The sequence below is a fragment of the Brassica napus genome, chromosome A9 (genome assembly GCF_020379485.1).
Source record: "Brassica napus cultivar Da-Ae chromosome A9, Da-Ae, whole genome shotgun sequence".
In the NCBI taxonomy this organism is placed as follows: Eukaryota; Viridiplantae; Streptophyta; class Magnoliopsida; order Brassicales; family Brassicaceae; genus Brassica; species Brassica napus.
Window position 1 is genome coordinate 30,355,784 of NC_063442.1, and position 24,354 is coordinate 30,380,137.

General features: G+C 37.2%; 5 protein-coding genes across 7 annotated transcripts; 4 read left to right on the plus strand and 1 right to left on the minus strand.

Annotated features, from left to right (window-relative positions):
* The first annotated feature begins 2,640 nt into the window (after positions 1 to 2,640).
* On the plus strand, positions 2,641 to 5,250 carry LOC111200732 (transcription factor MYB117-like). The gene is made up of 2 exons (XM_048740286.1): positions 2,641 to 3,820; positions 3,931 to 5,250. The coding sequence occupies exons 1-2, from the start codon at positions 3,520 to 3,522 to the stop codon at positions 4,155 to 4,157; spliced, it is 528 nt and encodes a 175-aa protein (XP_048596243.1). The 5' UTR covers positions 2,641 to 3,519; the 3' UTR covers positions 4,158 to 5,250.
* A 6,009-nt stretch (positions 5,251 to 11,259) lies between these two features.
* Positions 11,260 to 12,659, plus strand: LOC111200733. The gene has a single exon (XM_022692046.2). It carries the CDS (start codon positions 11,743 to 11,745, stop codon positions 12,643 to 12,645), a length of 903 nt encoding a protein of 300 aa, XP_022547767.2. The 5' UTR covers positions 11,260 to 11,742; the 3' UTR covers positions 12,646 to 12,659.
* Positions 12,660 to 13,520: 861 nt separating this feature from the next.
* On the minus strand, positions 13,521 to 15,377 carry LOC111200288 (dof zinc finger protein DOF1.3-like). Its single transcript, XM_048740611.1, has 2 exons — positions 14,939 to 15,377; positions 13,521 to 14,719 (listed from the first exon to the last, which is right to left on the minus strand). The coding sequence occupies exons 1-2, from the start codon at positions 15,002 to 15,004 to the stop codon at positions 13,787 to 13,789; spliced, it is 999 nt and encodes a 332-aa protein (XP_048596568.1). The 5' UTR covers positions 15,005 to 15,377; the 3' UTR covers positions 13,521 to 13,786.
* Positions 15,378 to 19,216: 3,839 nt separating this feature from the next.
* Positions 19,217 to 24,158, plus strand: LOC125578668 (uncharacterized protein At4g04775-like). Of its 3 annotated transcripts, XM_048742056.1 has the most exons (4): positions 19,217 to 19,432; positions 19,550 to 19,658; positions 21,057 to 21,404; positions 21,561 to 24,158. In XM_048742056.1, exons 3-4 carry the CDS (start codon positions 21,386 to 21,388, stop codon positions 22,115 to 22,117), a joined length of 576 nt encoding a protein of 191 aa, XP_048598013.1. In that variant the 5' UTR covers positions 19,217 to 19,432; positions 19,550 to 19,658; positions 21,057 to 21,385; the 3' UTR covers positions 22,118 to 24,158. The 3 variants fall into 3 exon arrangements, with proteins under 3 accessions (XP_048598013.1, XP_048598014.1, XP_048598011.1); XM_048742057.1 differs by lacking the exon at positions 21,057 to 21,404 and having other exon boundaries at positions 19,550 to 19,654; XM_048742054.1 differs by lacking the exons at positions 19,217 to 19,432; positions 21,057 to 21,404 and having other exon boundaries at positions 19,461 to 19,654.
* Positions 20,502 to 21,383, plus strand: LOC125578165 (glutathione S-transferase T2-like). The gene has a single exon (XM_048740500.1). It carries the CDS (start codon positions 20,502 to 20,504, stop codon positions 21,381 to 21,383), a length of 882 nt encoding a protein of 293 aa, XP_048596457.1.
* Positions 24,159 to 24,354: the final 196 nt, after the last annotated feature.

A 24,354-nucleotide genomic window follows, 5' to 3' on the forward strand; every position in this document is an offset into this window, starting at 1 on the left:
TCATATATTTAACGAGGTGATGGGCATGTGAGGTGATGGGTTCTTTAATATAATTCCGCGATGGTGATAAACGTATTATTGCGTATCAAATCTTTGAAGTCTAAATTCTCTTGGAGTAGTCAAGATCGGATGAAGGTATCCCTTTTGAAGTTAAGACATGTATTGAAACAAATCACCTATACATGTGGATAAATGAAACACGTTGGTCAGTCGGTGTCGCAAACTAAATCGATAGTGTAAAATAAATAAATACACAGCAACCAAAGGTCCAAAACCCATGTGGTGGCTAGCGGCTTATGTAAATATGGGTCCTACTCTGAGGAATTCGGCTTCAACGTGACTTATGTGAACCGGCATATTCAGCAGTGCCACTGTTTGGATTTTAGAAGATAAATGGGCCAACTTTTAAAGCCCATTATAAATCAGCACGTTGCGGAGTAGGTGGGTGTAATGTGAATTGGAGAATTAAAAAGAAACTCAATGTAAAGCTACGCTTGATGTCAGTTAGGTTTGTCCAATGTGGTTCGGTTCGACAAGATTGCCACATATCACAGCCAGGATAGGTTCGGTTATCCTAACCCGAATGAGATCAGGGTTTTCTGAGTTTCTGGATTTTCGGTTTCACCTTCGTAGGTCCCATCTTAAAATTTTACAAGTATAGATTGGATTCCGGTAATAACACATGGTGATATTTATAAAGTTTTCTGGCATAATTTCTAGTATTTATATTAATAAATATATTTATTATATTATTATTTGCGAAGTAAATTTTTGGAATCGAATTTTCACATTAAAAGTTAGAGTGGTTAATATCGTTTATACCCTTAATTAATAAAATGTATAAATAAATTGAAAAATAAAAAAAATATGAGATCATAAAAATATCGTTAATTAGGGTCGGCCCAACATACGGAAGGAAGTTATAATAAAAGTTATTTTATATTAACTTATGAAGTATCTAAAAATTATTATATATAAAAAATATTATAAGCAAACAAATAATGAAAAAAATATGAGATCATAATAATTAGTATTTTTGTTTTGAATTATAACGACAATAACTTTCATCGACCTTAACGGGTACATCTTCGTATCAAAGGGCGTAAGTGGATCTGCTTGTTTTTTCAAGGTTAGAGTCATATTTTTTTTCTGAAGCGAATGATAATTTTTTTTCAGATCCGTGTAATAATTGTTTCATACATATTGATTAGGTAATTCACATAGTCAGGGATAATCGGTAATTGTAAAGATCGAAACTCGCTTTAAAAAACATTCGGCGAAGATCAATGTTGATTCTATATTAGAGAAGTCGGATTGACTTAATTGCAGAATCTTCGTTTATATGCTAGAACAACAAAGTATTTGTGATCATAGGAGTCACAGAATCGACATTGCAAGTTAAATTCAGATAGCCTAATATTAGATGAATACTATTTAGAGTTTGGGCCATTTTTTCTCATATCTTATTTGCTTTTATACATTCAGTATTAGTAGTATCGACAAACTACTCTTACTGGAGTAAGAGAGGGACAATTAGGGGTGTCAAAATGGGTCATGACCCATGGGTTGACCCAACCCAATTTGACCCATTAACCCAAATGAACTGTTTATTTTTGATCCAATGGGTTAATGAGTTAAAAGGTTAATGGGTTGACAGGTTAATGGGTTAACAAGTTAATGGGTTAACAAGTTAATGAATTTATTGGGTTGGGTCAACTATGACCCATTTTGTTTTCAATTAAAAAAAACCATGAGTAAACTCAATTCTAAGGTTTGATAAAATTGGAAAATCATGAGTTTCTCTAAAGTCCAATTATTTATTCGGTGGTAAAATGCGTTTCCCGCCAAAACCGCAAAAATACGTTTTTCCGCCAAAACTACAAAACAAGTTTTCCCGCCAAAACTACAAAACTCGTTTTCCCGCAAAAACGTAATTTCCCGCCAAAACTGAAAAACCAATTTTCCCGGAATAACGCATTTCCCGCCAAAACCGCAAAACGTATTTTCCCGCCAAAATCGCAAAAACGTGTTTTTCCGCCGAAACCGCAAAAACGCAATTTTCCGCCAAAACCGCAAAAACCCATTTTCCCGCCAAAACCGCAAAAACGCATTTTCCCGCCAAAACCGCAAAAACGCATTTTCCCGCAAAAACCGCAAAAACGCATTTTCCCGCCAAAACCGCAAAAACCCATTTTCCCGCCAAAATCGCAAAAACACATTTTTTCCGCCAAAACCGCAAAAACGTATTTTCTCGCCAAAACCGCAAAAACTCATTTTCCCGCCAAAACCGCAAAAGCGCATTTTCCCGCCAAAACCGCAAAAATGCATTTTCCCACCAAAACCGCAAAAACGCGTTTTCCCGCCAAAACCGCAAAAACTCATTTTCCCGCCAAAACTGGGAAAATTCACTTTCCCGCAAAAATGCTATTTTCAGCGTAAACCACAAAAATAATTTATTATAAAGATATTGGGTCGATGGGTCAACCATTAACCCATCTAACCTATTTAATTTAATGGGTCATGGCTCAACCTAACCTATTTAATAAATGGGTTGGGTTGACCCATGACCCATTAACAGTAAACCCATTTGGGTTTTGGGTTGGGTTGACCCATTTGACCCATTTTGACACCCCTAGGGACAATATTGATTTATACAAAAGTAAGACTAAAGGGAAAAGGACAGAAAGATGGGATTCAGTTGTTAAAACTCATAGTGAAGGACAAAAGACATGGTACGTAATTATTAAACATTTATGCCCTTTCATAATATGTCATATGTTTTATAAAAAAAACTCTTATCTTTATTTTAAATGAATTATGTTGAACTTTTATACAATCTATAGTGATATTTGACCTTTTGAATGTTTGGCATGATATTGGAGTTCTGAGAACCAAGTTTCAGCAAACCAGCTGCAAGCTGCAAATGAAAACAACAACCAATGGGGAGAACTTGTAACAAGTAACAACATATATATATATATATATATATAAAATACATATGTTAAGAATTGGGAGAATTTTCATTGGAGATGGTCTTATGGACTTTAAACGCATACAAAGATCTTAATATTAAAATGTGAAATATTCAACGATGTTATCGCCGGTAGATTTATTGTCTACAAGCTAGTATATATTATCACTCATCATAACAGAAATACAGATTGAGATCTTAGGAAAAGAATCTTTATTAATCAAAATTTGACTCAAAGCCTGTTTTGCGCATACTTACGTACATTTATATTTTTATACTATATTATTTGTTGGTTCTTAGATTGGTATGGACGTTGAGTTATTTATTATTGACATGATAATGTGAGGGTTAGCCAAGCTGTGTTAGAGTATGTTTCCTTCCGTTGAACAGATGGAAGAAGTGAGCATTAAAACATGTGAGAGTGGGGCAGGGCAGGTAACTGTCCTTTATACAATAAGAAGAAGTGGGTATTTGCATTAGATTTCTGACATCTTACCCACACTTAACACTCATATTACTTTTCAAATATTTATGGTAACAAATGGGCAATGATTGCGAGGCTTTTTCCTGGTAGGACTGATAATTCCGTCAAGAACCATTGGCATGTTATCATGGCTCGTAAGTATAGAGAACACTCCTCTGCTTACCGTAGGAGGAAGCTTATGATTAATAATCCACTTAAACCTCATCTTCCTAATCACCGTAGCCCTAATTGCCCCTCTTTTATCTCCACTAAGCATTACTTTACACGGCCTTTCCACGAGTTTAATTTGACTCACCACCTGGTTAATCATGCGACTATGACGGCTGACCAAAATCATCTTGTGTTGCCTTTCCATTGCTTTCAAGGTACGCGGTTCTTCTTCGTTACTCCAATCATTTTGTTACATTATCTTTCTCCCTTTGCATATTTTGATTAATTTGTGTGGTTTTATTTTTGGTCTATCTACAACATTCAGGTTATGAGAGCACTGAGGCTCCAACGGTCGTGAGTATGTTTGGCAATCAAATGATGATCGAGGATAATGTTGGTGCCACGTCAGAAGCGTTATATAATTTTCCGTACGTTGACTCAATGAGCCAAGAGAAAGGAGTGCCAAATGAAGCAATGAATTTGATTGGAATGGAAGTGGTAGATGAGGAAGTGGCGGAATTAAAAGGCAAAGCAGCAACCACATTTTTTTGATTTTCTTGGCTTGGGGACGGCATGAATCTTGAACTAAGTGTAGTTCTAATGCGTTAATAACAGTGTTAATTTGGTTACAGAAAAGCAAGAAGTTATCTCTATTAGCAAGAAAGCAAACAAACCAAGATCCATGTCCGTGTCCTTGTGTTTGCGTTAATTAGCAAACTGTAGATTATTGTTGTCGCTTGTCGGCTGTCTAGTGGAACAATTGATAAACTCTTGGCATTACTAACTAATATGTTTATGAACTAAGGGGACTGTCGTAAGAAAAGGTAAAATATTTGGGAAGAAGAGATGTAAAAACGTGTTAAAGATGTGTGATGAGTAAAAAAACAATGAGAGAGAGATTGATAGAGAAAGAGAAGGGAAATTAAAAGAGTTGGAGAAAGAGACGAAGATGCGTATAAAGAGATGATGAGCTGCCAAAGATTGAGGCAGAGATTGTGCAACAGAAAGGCCAAACATGAAACATGCTCACCAAATCTCTCACACACATTGCATTCGTTTCTTCCCTCCAACCCGTTTCTCCAACTCTTTACCTATCTGTCTCTCTCATATCACGCGGACCCACATGCTTCTTTTCCTCTTTTGTATATATATTTTTACGTTGTAGACATAAAAGAATTTGCATTTTTGGGAGTAAAATTTGTTTTGGTTTTGAATATTGGTTATTTTAGTATATATCGTAGAGGTAAATGTAGGAGTTTTGTTAGGTTTTTAAATAAGTTGCAGATTATAGAAAATTAAGGTTTCAAGTCCCGAAAAAAACGATTTATTAAACAATTATGCAGAATACGGAAGAAAGGCTTACAAGGGATTTTCAACATGGTGTAAGTAAATCTTGTCAGACGTGGATCTTCATAGAACGCTCAAATGATGCAGTTAGACGTAGGTCTTCATAAGGCATGTAATATTTTCGGTTGTCGAATCGTTTATGTAATCTTTCTCATATCATAAGTGTAAGATCATAATAAATCAATGCTAAAAATAATAAATAAGTTGACAAAAATGGTAAAAACGTTATATTTACCATGCTAATTAATCTATACTATTATTTATGAAGTGATTTAGCTTATTTGTCATGATTTTCATGATTTTAGGTAATTTTGTTTATTTGTCATGTTTTCATTAGGTTTAAGCTGAGTCATTAATTTATTAATAATTTTTACTTAAGTCCATAACTTATTTGTCATATTTTCCATGATTTTAGTCAATTTTGCTTATTTGTCATGTTTTTATTAGGTTTTACCTTAGTCATTGATTTATTGATAATTTTTAGCTGAATCACTAATTTATTAATTTAAAACATATTCGTAATAAATTTTATATATAATTTAAACGAGTTTTATTTAATAATATTTAAATATGTATGTTATATTAAAATTATTATTTTCTTATTTGTCATATTTTATTAGGTTTTAAGCTCTTATATAGGTCATTGATTTATTATTAGTTTTTAACTGAGTATTTATTAATTTTCACAAAACCCGTAATGAATTTTATATATAATAAAGCACACATTTTATTTTATAATATTGAATTTATTTGTTATATTAAATAATTAATTATAAACTAATGTAATAAAATTGTGAACTTATATTTAAAAATTAAGAGAATTCTTATATATATTGTGTTGTTATCTGAAAACAATATTTTTATTATAAAGTTAAAAAAACTAAGATATAAAACAGTTTATAATTAAATATTAGTCAAACAAAAATATTTATATAATAATATTTCTAAACTATTTCTAATATATGAGTGTTTTAAAACTTTTAACACAATAATAAGTACATAGATTGATGAATGTTTTTTTGACATATATAAATAATTTGATGTTTGATTTAACTATTTAAAATCATAAATAATAACTTAACTTGTGAGTGAGTTCAAAACAAATTTTCTTGCTTTTACTTTAAACCAGTTTAATCCGTGAAACATTATTGTTTCAGTTGGTGACCACTAGAAGAATGAAAAAATGAACAAAATAAAAAATAAAATTTCATTTGAGGAATTGCAAAATAAAAAAAAAATTAATTTTTTGTTCAATTTGTTCCTTATCAAAATTGCATAGGAAAATATTTTCTTATAAATTCACTTTTACATGGGGAATTTAGAAGAAAAAAGTGGTATCTTTTTTTGTTGGTCAACAAAAAAAAAAAAGTGGTATCTACATTTCAATAATTTGACTAAAATTTTAACATAACTAGTTTAAATTTTAAGGAACAAAGAATTTACCATAATTTTTTTCCTTCAACATATTCACCAATTAGAGTTTTATAATACCGATTTTTGGATTCGTATAATTATGCTCGCATGTGTGGGCAAAACACCTAGTTAGTTAGTAACAGACATGTTTAATTTGGATTCCTACATTTACATCGTTTTATACATAAGCTAAAGTCTAAAGATTTTCCATCCTTTTTTATAACCACAGATTTTTCACATATCCCATATCCCAAATGATGATTTTTTATCTGTAAATCCTAGCTACTTACGTAGACAGAAAATAAACTATAGAATTTCTTTTTTTTTTGTAAACTAATAAACTATAGAAATTGACAAACCCGTAATGTTATGTTGTGATCATTAATAAATTGGGGTCACGACTCACGTAGAACACTGTTTCTGCATTGTAGGAGCAAATGGAAGGATTTAGGATAAGATCAATCCAACCTGAATCTAACTTCGATTTGGGTTTTCGTGTCAATCTCCATAGAACAACCACGTATACATGCAGTTTGCATGGCAAGAAATACCGCGGCAGTGCTGATGGAAAATTTTGGGACAAGTCTCTCCTCCGCGACGCATTTAGGGATTCGGTCGTCGTAAACCTAATCCCGCCGTCGACGAGCCTTACGCTCGCCGGCGATAACTTCCGGCGTTCTCGGTCTTCCTATTCATATGTCACGATGCTCCCAAAGAAAAAGAAAAAACTGCGCCCTCCTTTCGCTGTCTCTTCCAAGATTGCTCGCTTTATGGGGCCTTCCGGTTCTGCGGTCCTTGGTTCGAAGAAGGCTCGGTCTCTTTCTCTCGTCAATTGCCCTGCTGTTGATGTAGCTGCTAGTGCGTCTCAGACCCACTTGACCGCCTCTCTTTCGTCCAGTTCCGCGATTCCCATATTGCCGGTTCCCGTCTCTGTTCGTTTCTCCGGCTCTCCGGTTGGTGTTGTTCCTGCTACAGTTCAGAGCCCTGCCTCTGTTATTCCCTCCGGCTCTCTGGTTGGTGTTATTCCTGCTACTGTTCAGAGCTCCGCCTCTGTTATTCCCTCCGGTTCTCCGGTTGGTAGTCTTTCCTCCGGTCCTCCGATTGGTATTCTTCCTGCTGCAATTCAGAGCTCTGCCTCTGTCTCTCCATCTGGATCACCGGTTGGTGCTCTCCCCTCTGGCTCTCTAGCGGGCGTTGTTCCTCCTGAGACAGTGACGGTGATAAGTCCTCGCTCTGCTCATGCTCCTCTAGCTTCCATAGCTCCATCACAAAACTATGCTTCTCTGTTGAAGAAATCTTCTCAGTTGAAAGAGCTGGGAACGCCGGTGGAACACGTCTCTGGTGTACCGTTTGTCATGATCCCTGATAAAAACATTGAGTCAGCAAAACTGGAGTTTAAGGATTTCATCTACGCTCGTTTCCATAGCAATGTCCCAACAATGGGTCGGATTATTGGGATTATCAATGCAGTGTGGGCGAAGTCGGGTCCAAAGATTTATGTTCATGACATTGGCAATGGCTGTTTTCTCTTACGAGTTACTAATGCGAGAACTCGAGAGGTGTTGTTGTCTCGTTCCTGCTGGAATATTGCTGGATCCCCAATGTTTGTAGCTCCGTGGTCTCCGGACTTCTCTCCAGATGAAGCCCCTCTCACCAGTGCTGTGATTCCTGTTGAGATGCGTAATGTCCCTTACCTACTGTTCAACAACGAAAGCTTGAGTAGATTAGCTACTGCTGTTGGTAAACCAGATTCGCTTGCTCCAGAGACAAAGACGAAGGAAAACTTTGATGTAGCAAAGATGTATGTTAAAGTGGATCTCACGAAGGAGCTTCCTCGTTCCATTGTTTCTGGATTTTCAAATGGCCACGAAGTTATCATTGACATTTCATACCCTTGGCTTCCCGTTAAATGTGACTCTTGCTCTAAGTTTGGTCATAAGATGGAGCAATGTCGTGCTGGTGTGGCGGGGAGATCCTCTGGGAAACCTTATGTACAGAATACTATTTTGGAAGCTTCAAGGAAGCGTTCTAAGTCTAGGCCTGGTCGCTCAAGAGACACTAAGCCAGGAAGGAGCCTATCCTGGGTTGCAAAGAAAGTTACTTTAACTGATGATGGTACCAGTGAAGGTGTTCTTGATCAAGAGGCTGCGGTAGAAGTTGTTACGACGCTGCAGGAACCCGTTCTGCTTATTGAGGACTCCACAGAAGTGCCTATCGGAGAAGTGGTCACGTCAGTGGTGCCTCCTGAAGTTGTCATTGCGCCTGAGTCTGTTAAGGAAGTTGAGTTTAGTGCACCCCCTGCGGTGTCTGCAGAGGAAGGAACATTAATTGATGAGGATTCAGTTTTGGAAGAGGGTGAGTTTCGATCGCAAGATATGTCCTCAGCCGCTTTGGGGATAATTAATTCATCAAATCACGATGCCCCGGGAGATACTCAGGATCAGGTTCATGAGTCTGCAGCTGACTCCACTAAGGATGATTTGAAGTTGAATATCTCATCAGATTTGCAGTCTGGTGGTTTGAAGAAAGTTGATGATCCCTTCTTCTTGGTTAACAACAAGAAGAGTGGCCGCAAGGTCACAAAACAACTATAATCATATTAGATATGTTTTTTGCGTGGAATGTGAGAGGGCTGAATAGTGTAAGACGCCACACTTTGACTAAAAATTGGATTAACATCCATAGGCCGCTCTTTGGAGCTTTTTTGGAAACTCATATATTAGAGTCTAATAAGGAGAGGATTTTGGATGCTATACCTCACGGTTGGCAGTTTTTTGGAACTTATGGAGAGCATGAATCAGGTCGCATTGTTGTGGTTTGGGACCCTCGTGTCTCTATCTTTTTGTATAACGTCACAGCTCAGGCAGTTACTTGTGGAGTGGTGATCCAGTCTGAGAATCTTTGTTTCACTGTTACATTTGCGTATGGCTTCAGTTTGTTAGAGGATCGTCAGAGTTTTTGGGATGGTCTGATCGAGTTACATGAAACCACTCCAGTATCTCGGTTCCCTTGGTCAGTTTTAGGTGATCTAAACAAAATGTTGCGAACTTCCCACCATTCAAATCATTTGTTCTCTCGGGTGGATGAGTCAGGAATAGAAGAAGCAAATCTGAGCTTACAAGACGCTGAACTTTTTGAGGTGCAATCTAAGGGTTTGCCGTTTACATGGACAAATAATCAAGATGAGAACCCTATTTCTACTAAGATTGATCACGCTCTGATTAATCAGCATTGGTCTTCAAGATTTCCAGACTCTTGCGCAGAATTTTTGGAACCGTCTCAGTCTGACCATGCGGCTTGCTTATTCAGGATGCCACCTGTTAGCCGTCATGTTTGTAAACCTTTCAAGTTCTTCAATCATGTAGTGGATCATCCACAATATGCCGACCTTGTTTCGGAGTCTTGGCATTGTGAGCAGATCTCGGGTACTCTTCAATTCAAGCTTGTTCGGTCTATGAAGCTTCTCAAAGTGGTCTTGAGGAAATTAAATAAGCGACACTTCAGTGGTATATCTCAGAGGGTTAAGGACCAATCAAATATAGTCAATCAGCTGCAACGGGGTCTCCTTACCTCGCCTGATGTTCCAACAGCTAGGGAAGAACATGTTCAGAGAAGAAAGCTTGATGTCTTGCTCACGGCTGAGGAGAAATTCTATAAGCAACGTTCACGGGTGAAATGGGCAGATGTAGGAGACAGGAACACACCTTTTTATCATAGAATGGTGTCTCAGCATCTCACGAGGAATCACATTCACTTCTTGAAGGATGAGGCTGACCATCTCTATCATACAACAGACGACATTAAGGCTCATTCCTCATCTTATTTTCAGAACATTCTCGGCACAACTGATCTCTCTATCTCCTTGGCCTCGGTTAATGATCTTCAGGACATTCTTCCTTTCCGTTGCTCTGACCTTCAGCGTGCTTATCTGTCTCGTGAGGTAAGGGAGTGTGAAATTAAAGCCACTATCTTTGCAATGCCACTCAGTAAGAGTCCAGGTCCTGATGGGTACAATGTGGAATTTATTCGAGCCTCGTGGGATACAGTTGGCTCAGATATTGTCCTTGCTGTCCGTGAGTTCTTTAGGAATGGGAGATTACTTAAGGACCTGAATACCACGGCTATTGCATTGATTCCGAAGAAGTCTGAAGCTTGCAAGTTGGGTGATTATAGGCCAATAAGCTGTTGTAACGTGGTTTACAAGGTCATCTCTAAGATCATCGCTAACCGTCTCAAACCCATTCTTCAGAAGTGTGTCAGTCCAAATCAGGCAGCCTTCTTGAAAGGTCGCAGTCTCGGGGAGAATGTGCTTCTCGCTTCAGAATTGATCAAGGAGTACAACAAATCTACTTGTCTTAAAAGTGCTATGCTTAAGGTGGATATAAGGAAGGCATTTGACACTGTATGCTGGGATTTTGTCATTAAGATTCTGGAAGCTCAAGACTTTCCTCCGCTGTTCATAACATGGATTAAGGAATGTATTACATCTCCAAGATTTTCCATAGCGATTAATGGTGAATTGGCCGGTTTCTTTGAAGGCAAAAAAGGGCTGCGGCAAGGAGACTCAATGTCTCCGTATCTGTTTATCATGTTAATGGAGGTGCTTTCCAGGCTGCTCAACAGGGCAGAATTGGCAGGCTTGTTTAGACTGCACCCTCTTTGCTCTTCCCCGCGTTTAACTCACCTGCTATTTGCAGACGATCTCCTTGTTTTCTCTGATGGCTCTCGGTTATCTACTCAGGGTATTAAGGAAGTTATGACTCTATTCAAGAGCTGGTCAGGGCTAGATATGAACGAGACGAAATCGGAAATTTTTTATGGTGGCTACACGGACATACAGTCGAGTGTGCTTAGCGATTTGGCAGGGTTTAAAAAGGGAGCTTTTCCTACAAGATACTTGGGCTTACCTCTCAGTCCGAAGAAGATCTCTTGGGCAACTCTCCAACCGTTCCTTGAGCGCATCATGTCTAAACTTCATTCTTGGACTGTTAAGACTCTGTCGTTTGCTGGAAAGGTCACGATGATTTATTCTGTTATATACGGAATGGTTAACTTCTGGAGTGCAGTATTTGTTCTTCCGAAACGCTTCTATGCCAAAGTAGACTCCCTTTGCTCAGCTTTTCTCTGGAAAAACAATACCACATCAGCTCTGGGTGCAAGAGTATCTTGGCTTGATATATGTAAGCCAAAACAAGAAGGTGGACTGGGTATTCGCAAGCTGGAGGAGTTTGAGATGGTATTTAGACTAAAGCGCATCTAGTTGTTTTTCTCCTCTTCGGGATCTCTGTGGGTGCCTTGGCTTACGCATAATAGATTTCACGACAAGAGCTTCTGGTTGGTTACGGACTCTCCAAGGTTTTCCCACACAATAAGATCAATGCTTCAGTTAAGAGATTCGCTTGGGAACTTCATGAGATGCTCGTTAGGTGATGGCAGTACCGCATATTTTTGGTTTGATTACTGGACTGAGCTTGGTCCTCTTTACACTATGTTCGGTCCCTCGGGTCCAAGATCTCTGCGCATTTCCCTTGATGCTACGGTTGCTGAAGCTGTCGTTGACGGTAGTTGGCATTTACCCCCTGCGAGGTCAGAGTTGGCAGAGACATTGCAAATCATTTTAACTACTATTCCACCTCCGGTCCAGGCTAATGGCCATGATGTTTACCTATGGAGAGGCGGACGGACAAGTGGTTTTATAAAATCTTTTTCCTCTCGAGTAACTTGGGACTTACTTCGAGTAGCCTCACCGGTCGTTGATTGGCACTCCACGGTCTGGTTCAAGGAACAAATTCCGAGATGCTCGTTCATAACATGGCTCTCTATGCTCGCTAGGCTCCCCACTCGTGACCGTTTGTTATCATGGGGTTTGAACGTCCCAAGTGCTTGTGTCTTATGTGATAATGGAGTCGAATCACACAGCCACTTGTTCTTTGAATGTTCTTATGCTACTGCTGTGTGGTCATGTTTTTGTGGCAGATTCTTGGACTCTCCTCCAGTAGCTCTCTCTTCTATTGTCTCCTACTGCCACCAGCTTCAAGGATCTCACTCAGCCTCGGCCGGAATTGTCATTAAGCTCCTTCTACAGATCATCGTCTATCAGCTTTGGCGCGAACGTAATATGCGCATCTTTCGCGGTTCCTCTGTACCTGCGGCTTCTTTCTTCAGGGTTGTGGACCGGGCAATGCGAGACAGGTTGTTGTCTCTTCGTGTTTCTGCGATTGCTCCTCCTTCACCGTCTCTGCTTGAGCTTTATTTTTGGTTCATCTCTCCATTTAGTTAATCAAACTCATATTTCCTATCTTTGTAATAAGTTGTGCAGTCACAACATTGTAATACTCTATGTAAAACTCAGAAAATTGGTATGAATCTTAACATTTAGACCCAAAAAAAAAAAAAAATACCGCGGCGACGTTCGATATTTTGGAGGATTGAGCAAGCTCCTACTAGGACATACACGCAAAGCCCAATATTATGATTCATAAGTCCAAAAGCCCATATGATTAGGCTTTTTAGCAAGTATATGTTCATCATATACAAACATATTCATCATATATAATTTGTGTGATGAAGATCCAAAAGTAATTCTGGGAGTTGCCATGTTATAAAGCTTTTGTATACTTTTTCCTCGACAACTCTAACTCAAGTTGCTATAGAGTAACAAATTCAGTTAGAGACATCTCACAGATGACATGACCACATACAAACCCATAAAGGTTCAACGCCTTATAATACGTCTTGGTTATAATAGAAACATGTAATGTTTGTAAAATAGAATTATGCATGTACTAAATACAATTCCTTTGAAGATAACAACATTTACTGCTGATGCAATTAATCTAATTCCATGAACAAAAGACATTTCTTGCTACCAAAAAAAGAATTCTTAGAATCATGTCTTTTTGCTAAAAAAAAATAATCGTTGTCTTAATATACATCAACAAATCTTTTTCTCCCCTTTAGACTCAATGAAGAGACTTCCTTTTTCCCCAAAGAGACTTTATGCGCCTCCTTTAGCTTTTCTTCTTTTAACATTTAGATGGATTCTATGACCAAGGACTTATAGTTAAGGTGCTCTGCTTTTTCTTCTTTACATAAAAATATATACTCATCTTTTTATTTATTCTTTTCTCACATTATTCTGTACACTAGGACAAATAAAGGAATAAACATTATTTCAGAGTTCCATTTACCTATGATGACATCATAATTCAGCATATCCGTTACAGGATGATGCACAAAACGATGACCGTAGCAAATAAATAAGATTATATATCAAAAGTTATATGCAGCGCTCCTTAACCACAAAACAAAAATACCTACAGTTTTTTCCTTCCTCTACAAGGTAGCAATCAATACACTACTAAATCTCTCTTCATGAATAAACACACGAACGATTATTCTATACTCTAATCTCTTTAACGTTACATGCTCTCCCTGAAGTTCATAGATCTTGACATGGCTGCAGGGTTTGCTTGCAGGTTTAGATACGTTTCAGGAACGAATCTATTGTTGCCGCTCTTTGTTTCAGACTCATTTACGAATAAATTGAACTGCTGTGTCTTCTCACGTTTCATCGGTACTGGATAAAACACACGATTCTTAGTAGCTACGTTTGCTTCATCATTATTACTTCGAGATTTTGAATCCAGTCTTGCTCTTACAGAAGTGTCTTCGTTCTCTCCAACACTTACATGTGAAGCTTCGTCTCTTGTCCTTTTCCCTAGACACGTAGAAGTCTGTAGAGTAGACCAAAATGGTACCGTGCAGCCCCAGTAGACAGGGATGTGGTAGAAAGCAGGGTTAGGAGGGTACTGGTAAGGCCAAGGAGGCGAAACAGAGGATGTTACTTGCGGAGGAAGAAATCTTTGGAAATTGTTGAAATCTCTTGAAACAGAGTCGCTTGATTGATTCTTACCATTCTCAGTAACCAATGACTCTTCGCCCGAAGAGTCGAAGCTAAGAATTTTCTCCGAGGATCTAGTATTCTCCGTGTGCATGTAATGGTGTGTAGAAACCCATCCCTTGTTCTTACGACGGCCTGAACCAACTGGGACGATCCTCATGGTTCCACCGGAAGTCCAATACCTCTGGCAGCTTCTGCAGAAGTGACGTGGCTGGCTAACGTTGTAGTTGTTGTAGTAACAGAACTTGGTGTCCGAGCTGTTGCATCGTGGACATGGAAGAATCTTGTCTGGTTTCTTCAAGTCATCAGTTGTTTTCTCTTCCGATGTAGTTGTTGTTGTTGTGATCTCGCTGTTCTCAGATGTTTCTTTTGACTCCTCGGTGAGATCAGATGATCTCTGAAGACTTGTACTGGCTTGTTCAATGTTGTCAGTAGCAGATTGATTGTTCGTCTGAGAATTTTAAAGGACTTGGATTAGAACTAACATCATGAAACTAGTTTCAGACTGATTAAGACTAGAGGAAAAAAAACATTCAGTTTAGCTTTAAAAAAACATCCAGTTTAGTTTCTAGCATTACTTAGCTAGAAATAGTAAGATCAACATGGTCTTAATCCGTTCTTTAAACTGTTTAAAGAATATTAAAAACTTATATTCAACTCGGAAACATACCAGGGACAAAGAAGATGTGATTGTCCAACCAAACAATTTGACCGGGGTATCTATAAGTTCAGACATACCAAACGTTGCAAGTACGGTACACAAGAAAGAAGAAAGTGAAGGAGAGATGATGGTATTGTGTTTATTCTTTAAACGCAGATGAGAGACAAGAGTATATAAGAAGTATGGGGTTGGTATGAATGGATCAAACAGAGCCACACAGAGAGAAAAAAGTGGGGAAGATGACACATCAGGAGAGAAAGGGACCTGTAGAGATGAGAGAGCCACATGTTTGTTGGCAATAAAGTGAACTTTTGCAATCTTTAATCACGTCTCTTTTTGTTATCTCTTTCTGTGCCACTCAAAAGATTTCATAACTTTATTTGCCACGTCAGATGGTTTTATTATTAAATTGTGGAAGTTTTTTTCCTAGGAATATTCGTTTAGAAAAAATACATACCACTTGATCAAAAAAAAAAAAAATACATACCACTATGCAATACAATCACGTGGCAATATGCGAACTTTTTCTGTCCACGTCAGCTGTACATGGTCTGTATGAATTGTGAAGTATGTATACTACTACTACTACCACTACCAGCATTAGCCTAACACTTAATGTATGGAAGCTTAAATACTTGATCTATCAATTCTCACAAATTGGAGAAACAAAGAAACATAGTATTTTCTTTTTGAAACCAGATTGAAAACAGTTACAAATCTTCATATCCGAGATTCAACCAGTGGCGGAGGGAGAAATTTGTTTTACATGGATCATAATTAAATTATTATAAATAGAAAGAGATGTGCATAAGACTTGAACTCAGAACATAGGGGTCAAGAAAGAAAATTTAATCATCTCACCACAACAATTACATATAAACTAAGCCTAAAGTTCATAATTTATATATTTCACATGGGTCAACTGACCCCCCTCACACCTAAGTGGCTCCGCCACTGGATTCAACCTTATATGGAGTAGCATCAATGGTTAACAGAAGCTGTCTCAGTTCTACCTTTTTCTGGGACTAAGTCACTGACTCAACCAGAGATGATGACGAAGAGGAAGAGAGAGGAAAAAGAATGTTTATTAAGAGCCAAGAAATCTTAATACCGAGGGATTGAACCGACTAGGAGTTCAGTTGATAGTTCATTGACGTCATCAGACAACTCAGACAATAACAATTATTGTGTAACCTTATAAATAATAATTTTTAAAAATTCTTAAAACCTTCTTTTAAAAACCCTTATCTATGATGTTCCACAAAAATTATAGACCCCACAATTATTATTCAAATATAATATATACATATATATATATATATGACACATATATTAAGAACTCCAGTGGGAAGAAATTTCATTGGAGGTACTCTCAGATGCGAAAACAGATTCCCGTTTACGTGGACTAACATATTCGAAGAGAGCTTTTCAAGGTCAATGCGGTGAGAACTTGGGACTGAGGGCCTGACTGGTTCAACCGCAGCGGTTGCGGTTGCGGGAGTTTGCGGTTTCTAGCGGTTTTAAGAGATTTGTACGACTGGTTCTGCGGTTAGAAATTGGTGCGTTTGCGGGATACTTATGACTGGTTAACTACCAAATGCAGCAACGGTTAAATAATAAATTAACAATATTTACATTTTATACAATTATAATAAATATAAAATTTATCTTTAGAAAGTTATAGTTTAAATTTTTTAAAAATATAGAAAATATTTTTATTTTACAGTTTTATAATATTAATTAAAATATAATTGATATATTTTAGCATTTTTATAATTTCAATTTAATTTTTTTATTGAATTTTTTTATTTTTGTATTTATATTGTTTTGGAAAAAAAAAAAATTTATCCTCCCGCAAACGCCCGCAACCGCAAACGCTAGCTGGAACCAGCTTTTGAATTTATGAGGTTCAGAGCGATTTGGAGCGATTTAGAGCGGTTTGAGCGATTGTTGCAAAACGCCAGCAACCGCTACCAACCGCAAAAGCTGCGTTTGCGGGTGGTAGCGGGAAAACCAGTCATACCCTGAGTTTGAAAAGTTTTAAGGACACTGAAACGTGAGAACTTGGAACTGAGCTTCTCTATTTATAAGACATGTTAAAGCACAAATTGTGCGTAGATTATCATATTATAAAGTTATGTAGACCTTGATCATAAAAAAAAGTTATGTAGACCTTTTTGGGTGAATCAATAGATACATCTATACTATTAAAAGAAAAATATTCTGAAAAAATCTAGTTATGAAAAGTTGTTGGACTATTTCATTAGAATTAATTTTTTTTGGTCCTAAATTAATGACACTAATTATACACAATTAATAACTCTAACAACCCATTCATCTTTTTGTGTTACTATGAAAAATTAATAAAATCTCCTAATATCGTGGGATCACAATTATTTGTTGTGTGTGGATATTAAAGTCACTAAATCACAATCATATGAAAGATAAAGTAATATTCCATATTCCATACATCAACTATATAATAATATCATTAAACATATTGTACAATGACATCTTACATTATATAGTTTCAAATATTTCCAAAATAAAATTTAATAAAACCACTTTCACAAATCATATGTTAAAACAAAATTATATATATATATATATATATCTATATATAGATATATATTATGTTAACTTAATTTTTATCATTAACTTGTTAGATCCATTAAGACGCGTTGATCCATCATGGCATCTAACAAGTTTCTCGTCTTAATGGATCAACGCATGAGTGAATCACTACCAGATCTCTTTTCTCAAAGTGACTTAGGGACTTAGGGCAAGAGAATCCAACCTGAAGCTAGTTTCGATTTAGGCTTTCGTGTTAACCTCCGTACCTAGAACAACTCCGTATATATGTAGTTTGCATGGCAAGAAATACTCTGTCGACGTTTGATTATTTTTTTGGATTGCAAGAAACGACAATACAAAGAGTAAATGTGGAATATGCAGACAAAGTACTTGTACATTTTTGAGCGAGCTCCTACTACAACATACACACAAAGCCCAATATTGTGATTCATGACTAGTCCAAAAGCCATATGATTAGGATTCTTAGCAAGTACAGTTCATCATGTATATATAAACATATATATAAACATATTTTATATATAAACATATTTATCTTGTATATATAAAAGTAATCTTGGGAGTAACGTTGTAAAACTTTTGAATACTTTTTCCTCGACAACTCTATCTCGAGTAACCAAGCGCTCGTAGCTTAGTGGTAAAGAAGGTACAGCTGTACTGCCCGCCATCCGGATTCGAGTCTTGGCCACAACGGATTTAACATCCCTTCCGTTAGAGCGCTGGACCCCTTTCGGGGGGATAGTTGGGAATGTGGCTGCCTAGATACCAGAGTTATCAAAAAACAAAAAAACTCTATCTCGAGTTGCATTATAGGTGAAAAAAATCAGTTAACTGTTAAACACATTCAGAGGTGACCTGACCACATTCAAACTCATAGAGGTTCAAGATCATAGAATATACGGTGCTAAAAGCATCTCCAACCCATAACATTATTTTAATGTCAAAAATCATATTATTTTAGTGTAGTTTTAACATTAAAAAACTGTTATTCTCCAACCACAACACTAAACTTCACACTAAAAATTATTTTATATTATTATATGTATTTAATTTTTTATTTGTCATTTATTTAATTATACATTTTATTAATCAAATAAGTGAATAGTGTTTTAGTAGAATTAATAGTATTATGGTGTGGTGAATAGTGTTACACCAAATTTGGTGTGAAATTATAGTGTGACAATAAAATGGTATGATTTTTGTAGTTCGGTTGGAGAGGTTTTAGTTTTAGTGTAAAAATTACATTAAAATAGTGTTGCAGTTTGGTTGAAAATAGATTTATAGAGAAACATGTAAATGTTTTTAAAAAAAGAAAGAAATATGTATGTATTAAATCTTCCATGAAAAGAAAAGGATTTCTTGCTGCCACAATGAAAGATTTATTAGAATCACTGCCTTTATATGCATCAGTAAGTCCTTTTATTTAGCAATGACTTATAGTTAAGGTATTCTGTTTTTCGCTTTTACATAAAAACATAAACTCATCTTTTCTTTATTCTTTCTCAAATTATTTTGTACTTTAAATAAAGGAAATACACATTATTTCGAGCCATGTTTACCCTAAGATGACATCATAAATCAGCATATTCATCCATTAGAGCAACATTATCGGGCTTCTAAGCCTCGATGCTTAGCCCAATTCGAGTTAAAATTTAAATAAAAAATGGGGAATATTAATAGAATCGTTTTTTAGGTAAGAAGTTTGTGGTCGCAGTGCTTGTGTCACGTGGCAAGCGGTAATAGGAAGTTGGAAGCGGTAGAGAGAAAAGGTCGTTCCGTCTCGATCCATTTTCTTCGTCTCCCTCTTCTCTCTCTCTCTCTGTCTCTGGAGAAGGCGATTTCTCGACCAGTGAAGCGGCGTCGCTTACCACACCGATCGAAAGCTCAAACCCCGCATCGAATCTTCAGCAGGTTCGTCCTTCTTCTCTGATGTTTTTTTGGTTTCATAATCAGTGAGATTGTCGATCTAATCTTTTTTTTGGTTTGATGGCTTTTTGCATGCGTGGTGATTGATCTCGGTGTGCATAGTCTCACTAATCTCTCTCACTCGACGGTAGATTTCGGAGGCCGTCATCTATTCTCACCCAATCCAGAAGGATCTCGCCGTCGTCCTCCGAATCGAAACGCTACAAGGTTTGTCTTCTATCTCTGTTAATATTCTATGTCTGTTCTAGCGAAAGATTTAGAGGAATCATATAAACTAATTGATTGGTTTGTCACTGACTGTTTGGTTGTATAGTTCGTGTGTATAGTTTCTGAATGTTTGATTGTATAGTTTCTGATGGTTTTGTTGGCGAGGAATGTGATTGTGAACTGATCTGTGGTTGCTTGTTGTGTATTTTAGATTAAATTTTGGATTTTATACTCGATTGAGCTGTGGTTGTTTGACAATATGATTGTATACTTGATTGATTAGTGAATTCTACAATGAAAACAAATAAGAAATTAAACTAAGTAGGTGTGGACATTTAAGGAAGACGTTGAAGTGATTGTTGAGGTTAGTTTGGTTTTGTAGTTATTAGTTTCGAACTCATAAGCCGTCTGTAACGAGAGCGTCTTATTTGTTTAAGTAGGTGTGGACATTTAAGGAAGACGTTGTAGTGAGTGTTGTTATGCTTGTAACGAGTATAAGTTTGGCTCTTTGTCAGTGGACTGTATTTGGTTTCTAACCAAATGAAAATCATATTTAGTTACTTGATTGCTTTGATGGTTGTTATGCTTGTAATAACTATTGATTAGACCCTAGTAGTTGATTGTTAGGTCTTTATTTAAAGCTCTTTGATGGTTGTTATCCTTGTCTTTATGATATCTAGTTCTCTTATTTCTTTATATAATCCGCAACAAGCTTTACTTCTTGTTGTGGTTATCTCTTTCTCTCTTATCTCTCCCTCTTGTTTCTCTCTTGTTTCTATCTTGTTCCTCTCTTGTTTCTCTCCGGTTTCTCTCTCTTTCTTTGATAATCCTCTTAGTCAGCTCGATAATGGATCCAGTGAATCCATATAGTGACTCCCCTAGCTATAGCTATCTTCTCCACAGTCAAGACTTTCAGTATGGAAGTTTTCCTTCGAGTCAAAACTTTGGAAGAGGATCCGAGATACCTCCTTTTAGTTCACAACAACCCGACGCTCCAGCTTCACGTGAAGACCCACCAGTTGGCTCTTGGGACAGAAGGCAATGGACTCCAGCTGATGACGAGGTCGTAATAAGTGCGTGGCTCAACACATCTAAGGATGCAGTTGTTGGAAACGAACAAAAATCCGGGACGTTCTGGAAACGTGTTGCTGAGTACTATGCATCAACCCCACATGCTAAAGAGAGTGGTGAACCTAGAGAGTGGCTCCATCTTAAGCAGAGGTGGCAAAAGATTAATGACTACACCAACAAATTTTGTGGTGCATACGCGGCAGCAGAGAGACAGATCAGTTCTGGTCAGAGCGACACTGATGTCCTCAAGGTGGCTCATGATATTTACTTCGCTGATCACAAGAGGAAATTCAATCTGGAGCATGCGTGGTGTGTGTTAAGGTTTGAGCAGAAGTGGCTCAGCCTTAACACTCCTAAACCTAGTGGGAGTTCAAAGCGAAACGCTGGAGAGTTTGGTTCGCAAACATCTAACACTACTGTTGGTGATGAAGAGGCGCGTCCAGAGGGTAGCAAGGCAGCTAAAGCTAGAAAGAATAATACTCAAGGAATAAAATCTATGGCTGATTTTACGACTGTCATGGAGTTGAAGAAGGATGATCTCCTGCTGAAGGAGAGATTGTCAAAGCTTGCCATTCTGGACACACTCCTAGCCAAGCCAGGACCACTAAGCGAGCCTGAGGAAGTTGTGAAGAACAAGCTGCTCGCTCTGTATTTCTGAAAATGTTATCGCATTTATTATGTATCTGTTTCTTGAATTCTGTTTTTAAATTCTGTTTTTTCTGCTTCCATGTCTAATGTATTTCTGCTTCGGAGTAATGAAAATGTTTCCTTAAATTATTGTTTGGTGATGACTTGTGTTATGTATAATGTACTAATGAAATAAATGTTTTTGCAGGTTTATTTAAAATGGGGATATATAGTTACAGCCAACCTTCAGATTCTGCAGAGTATGGTGGAGAGACATCTGAGTACAGCGAGACGGAAGACCTCATCCGTCGTGACCAGGAAGAGTTGAGCTTGCAATATGGTGACACGGCTCAGTACCCTCTGCAGTACCCTCCACAACCGGAGGTGGAGTTTGGATTCCCCCAGGTTTGCTACTGTGGTGGTGCACCAAAGTTAGCTACATCATATACTAGGCTTGATCCAGGGAGGAGATACTACACCTGCGAGCACGTGGATGATGGAGAATGCCATGTGTGGAAATGGTGGGACGTCGCAGTCATGGAGGAGATGAGGGCGAGGGATAAACACGTTCTTCAGTTGGAGGAAAAGGTAGACAATCTGAACCTTCTGAGTGACTATGAGACAGATGAGAAGGTGCTTAGGCTAGAGCAGTTAGTTTGTGACTTGGCAAAGAAGGAATCTAGTTTTATAAATGGCTTTGAGGTATTCATTGGTGTAATGCTCATCGTTTTAGTTGTACTAGGGTTGGTGATCGGATTGAAGTGATTCGTCATTGGTGCATTGAGAACGTGATAATGCTCATCTTTTTAGTTTCAAGCGTAGTGAACTTTTAATTATAAAGACTAATGTAATGAAGGATGTATCTCTACTGTGAACTTTAAAGTCAGAGTTTTAATTATAAAGACTAATGTTGTAACAAACATCCCTTCTCACCATAAATTGTTGGTCCGTGAAACTTTAAAACAAAAACGTTTTCCCTCCTAAAGAAACATTGTTGGTCCGTGATACTTGAAAACAAAACATATTTTCTCACAAACAAACATTGATGTGTAAGACTCACGAGCGTTTGTTTTTTATTGCCACAACAAAACAATATAGAATCACAAGTTGTATAATTTAAATCACACTAGTATCACAAGATACACTTATTTCATTCTATAAATATGATAGATCGTTGGAAATTTTAAGACATCCCTCTTCTTATACCAAATCTTCTTCTCTATCATAAATTTTAAATTTTTTTTTTCAAAAATCAAATGGCATCTTCTTCTCATTATCACTACCACATAAATGATGATGATGAAATCGATTCCATGTTAGATGATTATGCTGAAACCTTTGAGCTTATTCCAGAACCAAAAGAGCGAAAGAAACTTATTTTTATCGAGAGGCACCGAGAAGAAGGCCACCAAATGCTCTGGGATGATTACTTTAGCGAGACTCCAACTTACACGCCCCAATTATTCCGGAGACGGTTTCGAATGAACAAATCATTGTTCCTGCGTATTGTGCATCGTCTCTCTACGGAAATACCGTATTTTAAACCAAGAGAAGATTGTACCGGCCGGTCTAGTCTAACACCGCTACAAAAATGTACTGCAGCAATTCGACAGTTGGCATATGGCGGTGCAGCTGATTCACTTGATGAGTATGTCCGACTTGCTGAAACGACAGCTCGGAAATGTTTGCACAATTTTACGGAAGGTATAATCAGCTTGTTTGGTGATGAATACTTACGACGTCCCACACAAGAGGATCTGCAAAGACTACTCTATATTGGAGAACAACGTGGGTTCCCGGGGATGATTGGAAGCATCGACTGTATGCATTGGGAGTGGAAGAATTGCCCCACGGCTTGGAAAGGAATGTATTCACGAGGAACCGAAAAACCAACTATTGTTTTGGAGGCCATAGCTTCAAGTGACCTCTGGATATGGCATGCGTTTTTTGGAGCTCCAGGTACTATGAACGATCTTAATATTCTTGATCGATCACCCGTTTTTGATGACATTATTAACGGAATTGCGCCAGAAGTGAACTTCTATGTTAATGGTAATCCATACCATTTGGCATAATATCTCACTGATGGTATTTATCCTAAATGGGCGACTTTTATTCAATCTATCCGACTTCCACAAAGTGAGAAACATTCGTTATTTGCTAAAACCCAAGAAGCTGTTCGAAAAGATGTGGAGCGTGCCTTCGGAGTTCTGCAAGCTAGATTTGCCGTAGTGAAAAATCCATCCAAGTTATGGGATAAAGACAAAATATCAAATATTATGAAAGCATGCATCATACTCCATAATATGATTGTCGAGGATGAAAGATCAACATACTCTCAGTATAACGTGAGAGAATTCCAAGAAAGCGAGGAAGAGGATACATTCACCGTTACTCCAAATTCAAATCTCGGCACTGCAATGGATCGTCGATCGAGCGTTCGTAACAGGCAAGCCCATGAACAATTAAAATTCGATTTGATTGAAAATATTTGGGCTAAATTTCGACATTTTCCAAATAACCAGTGATTTTTAAGTTTCTATGAATTGAATAAAATGTGTGTTTTATGAATTTTTTTTTTATGTATGGAATGTATTAAAATGTTTGTAATTTTAATTAAATGAAATTTATTTCCTCTTTTTAATGTATTGAATATAAATGGATATATCTTAATTATTACTTATTAATTAAATAAATATTTTATACTTAAGAACCTTTCAAAAGTTCCATTGATAATGTTGTATTTTATTGAAGTATCTTAGAAAACTTCTTAGACTAAAAATAGTAATTAAAAATTCTAAGATGTTTGCTAAGAGTTTTCATTGATAATGTTGCTCTTAGGATGATGCACAAAACTGTGACTGTGGCATATAATATATCAAAGTTATCTGCAGCTTCACCACACAACAAAAAATACCTATAATTTCTCCATTCTTCTACAAGGTAGCAGACTAGCAATCAATAATAATACACTACTAAATCTCTCTTCAAGAATAATCACG

Bases quoted from the DNA above. Each gene is read 5' to 3' on its own strand.
- LOC111200288 (XM_048740611.1), bottom strand. From the start codon at position 15,004: ATGTCTGAACTTATAGATACCCCGGTCAAATTGTTTGGTTGGACAATC. The intron at 14,720-14,938 runs GTATGTTTCCGA...TAAAATTCTCAG, and splicing joins TCACATCTTCTTTGTCCCTG to ACGAACAATCAATCTGCTAC.
- LOC111200733 (XM_022692046.2), top strand. From the start codon at position 11,743: ATGCTTCAGTTAAGAGATTCGCTTGGGAACTTCATGAGATGCTCGTTA.
- LOC125578165 (XM_048740500.1), top strand. From the start codon at position 20,502: ATGGATCCAGTGAATCCATATAGTGACTCCCCTAGCTATAGCTATCTT.
- LOC111200732 (XM_048740286.1), top strand. From the start codon at position 3,520: ATGATTGCGAGGCTTTTTCCTGGTAGGACTGATAATTCCGTCAAGAAC. The intron at 3,821-3,930 runs GTACGCGGTTCT...TACAACATTCAG, and splicing joins GCCTTTCCATTGCTTTCAAG to GTTATGAGAGCACTGAGGCT.
- LOC125578668 (XM_048742054.1), top strand. From the start codon at position 22,609: ATGGCATCTTCTTCTCATTATCACTACCACATAAATGATGATGATGAA.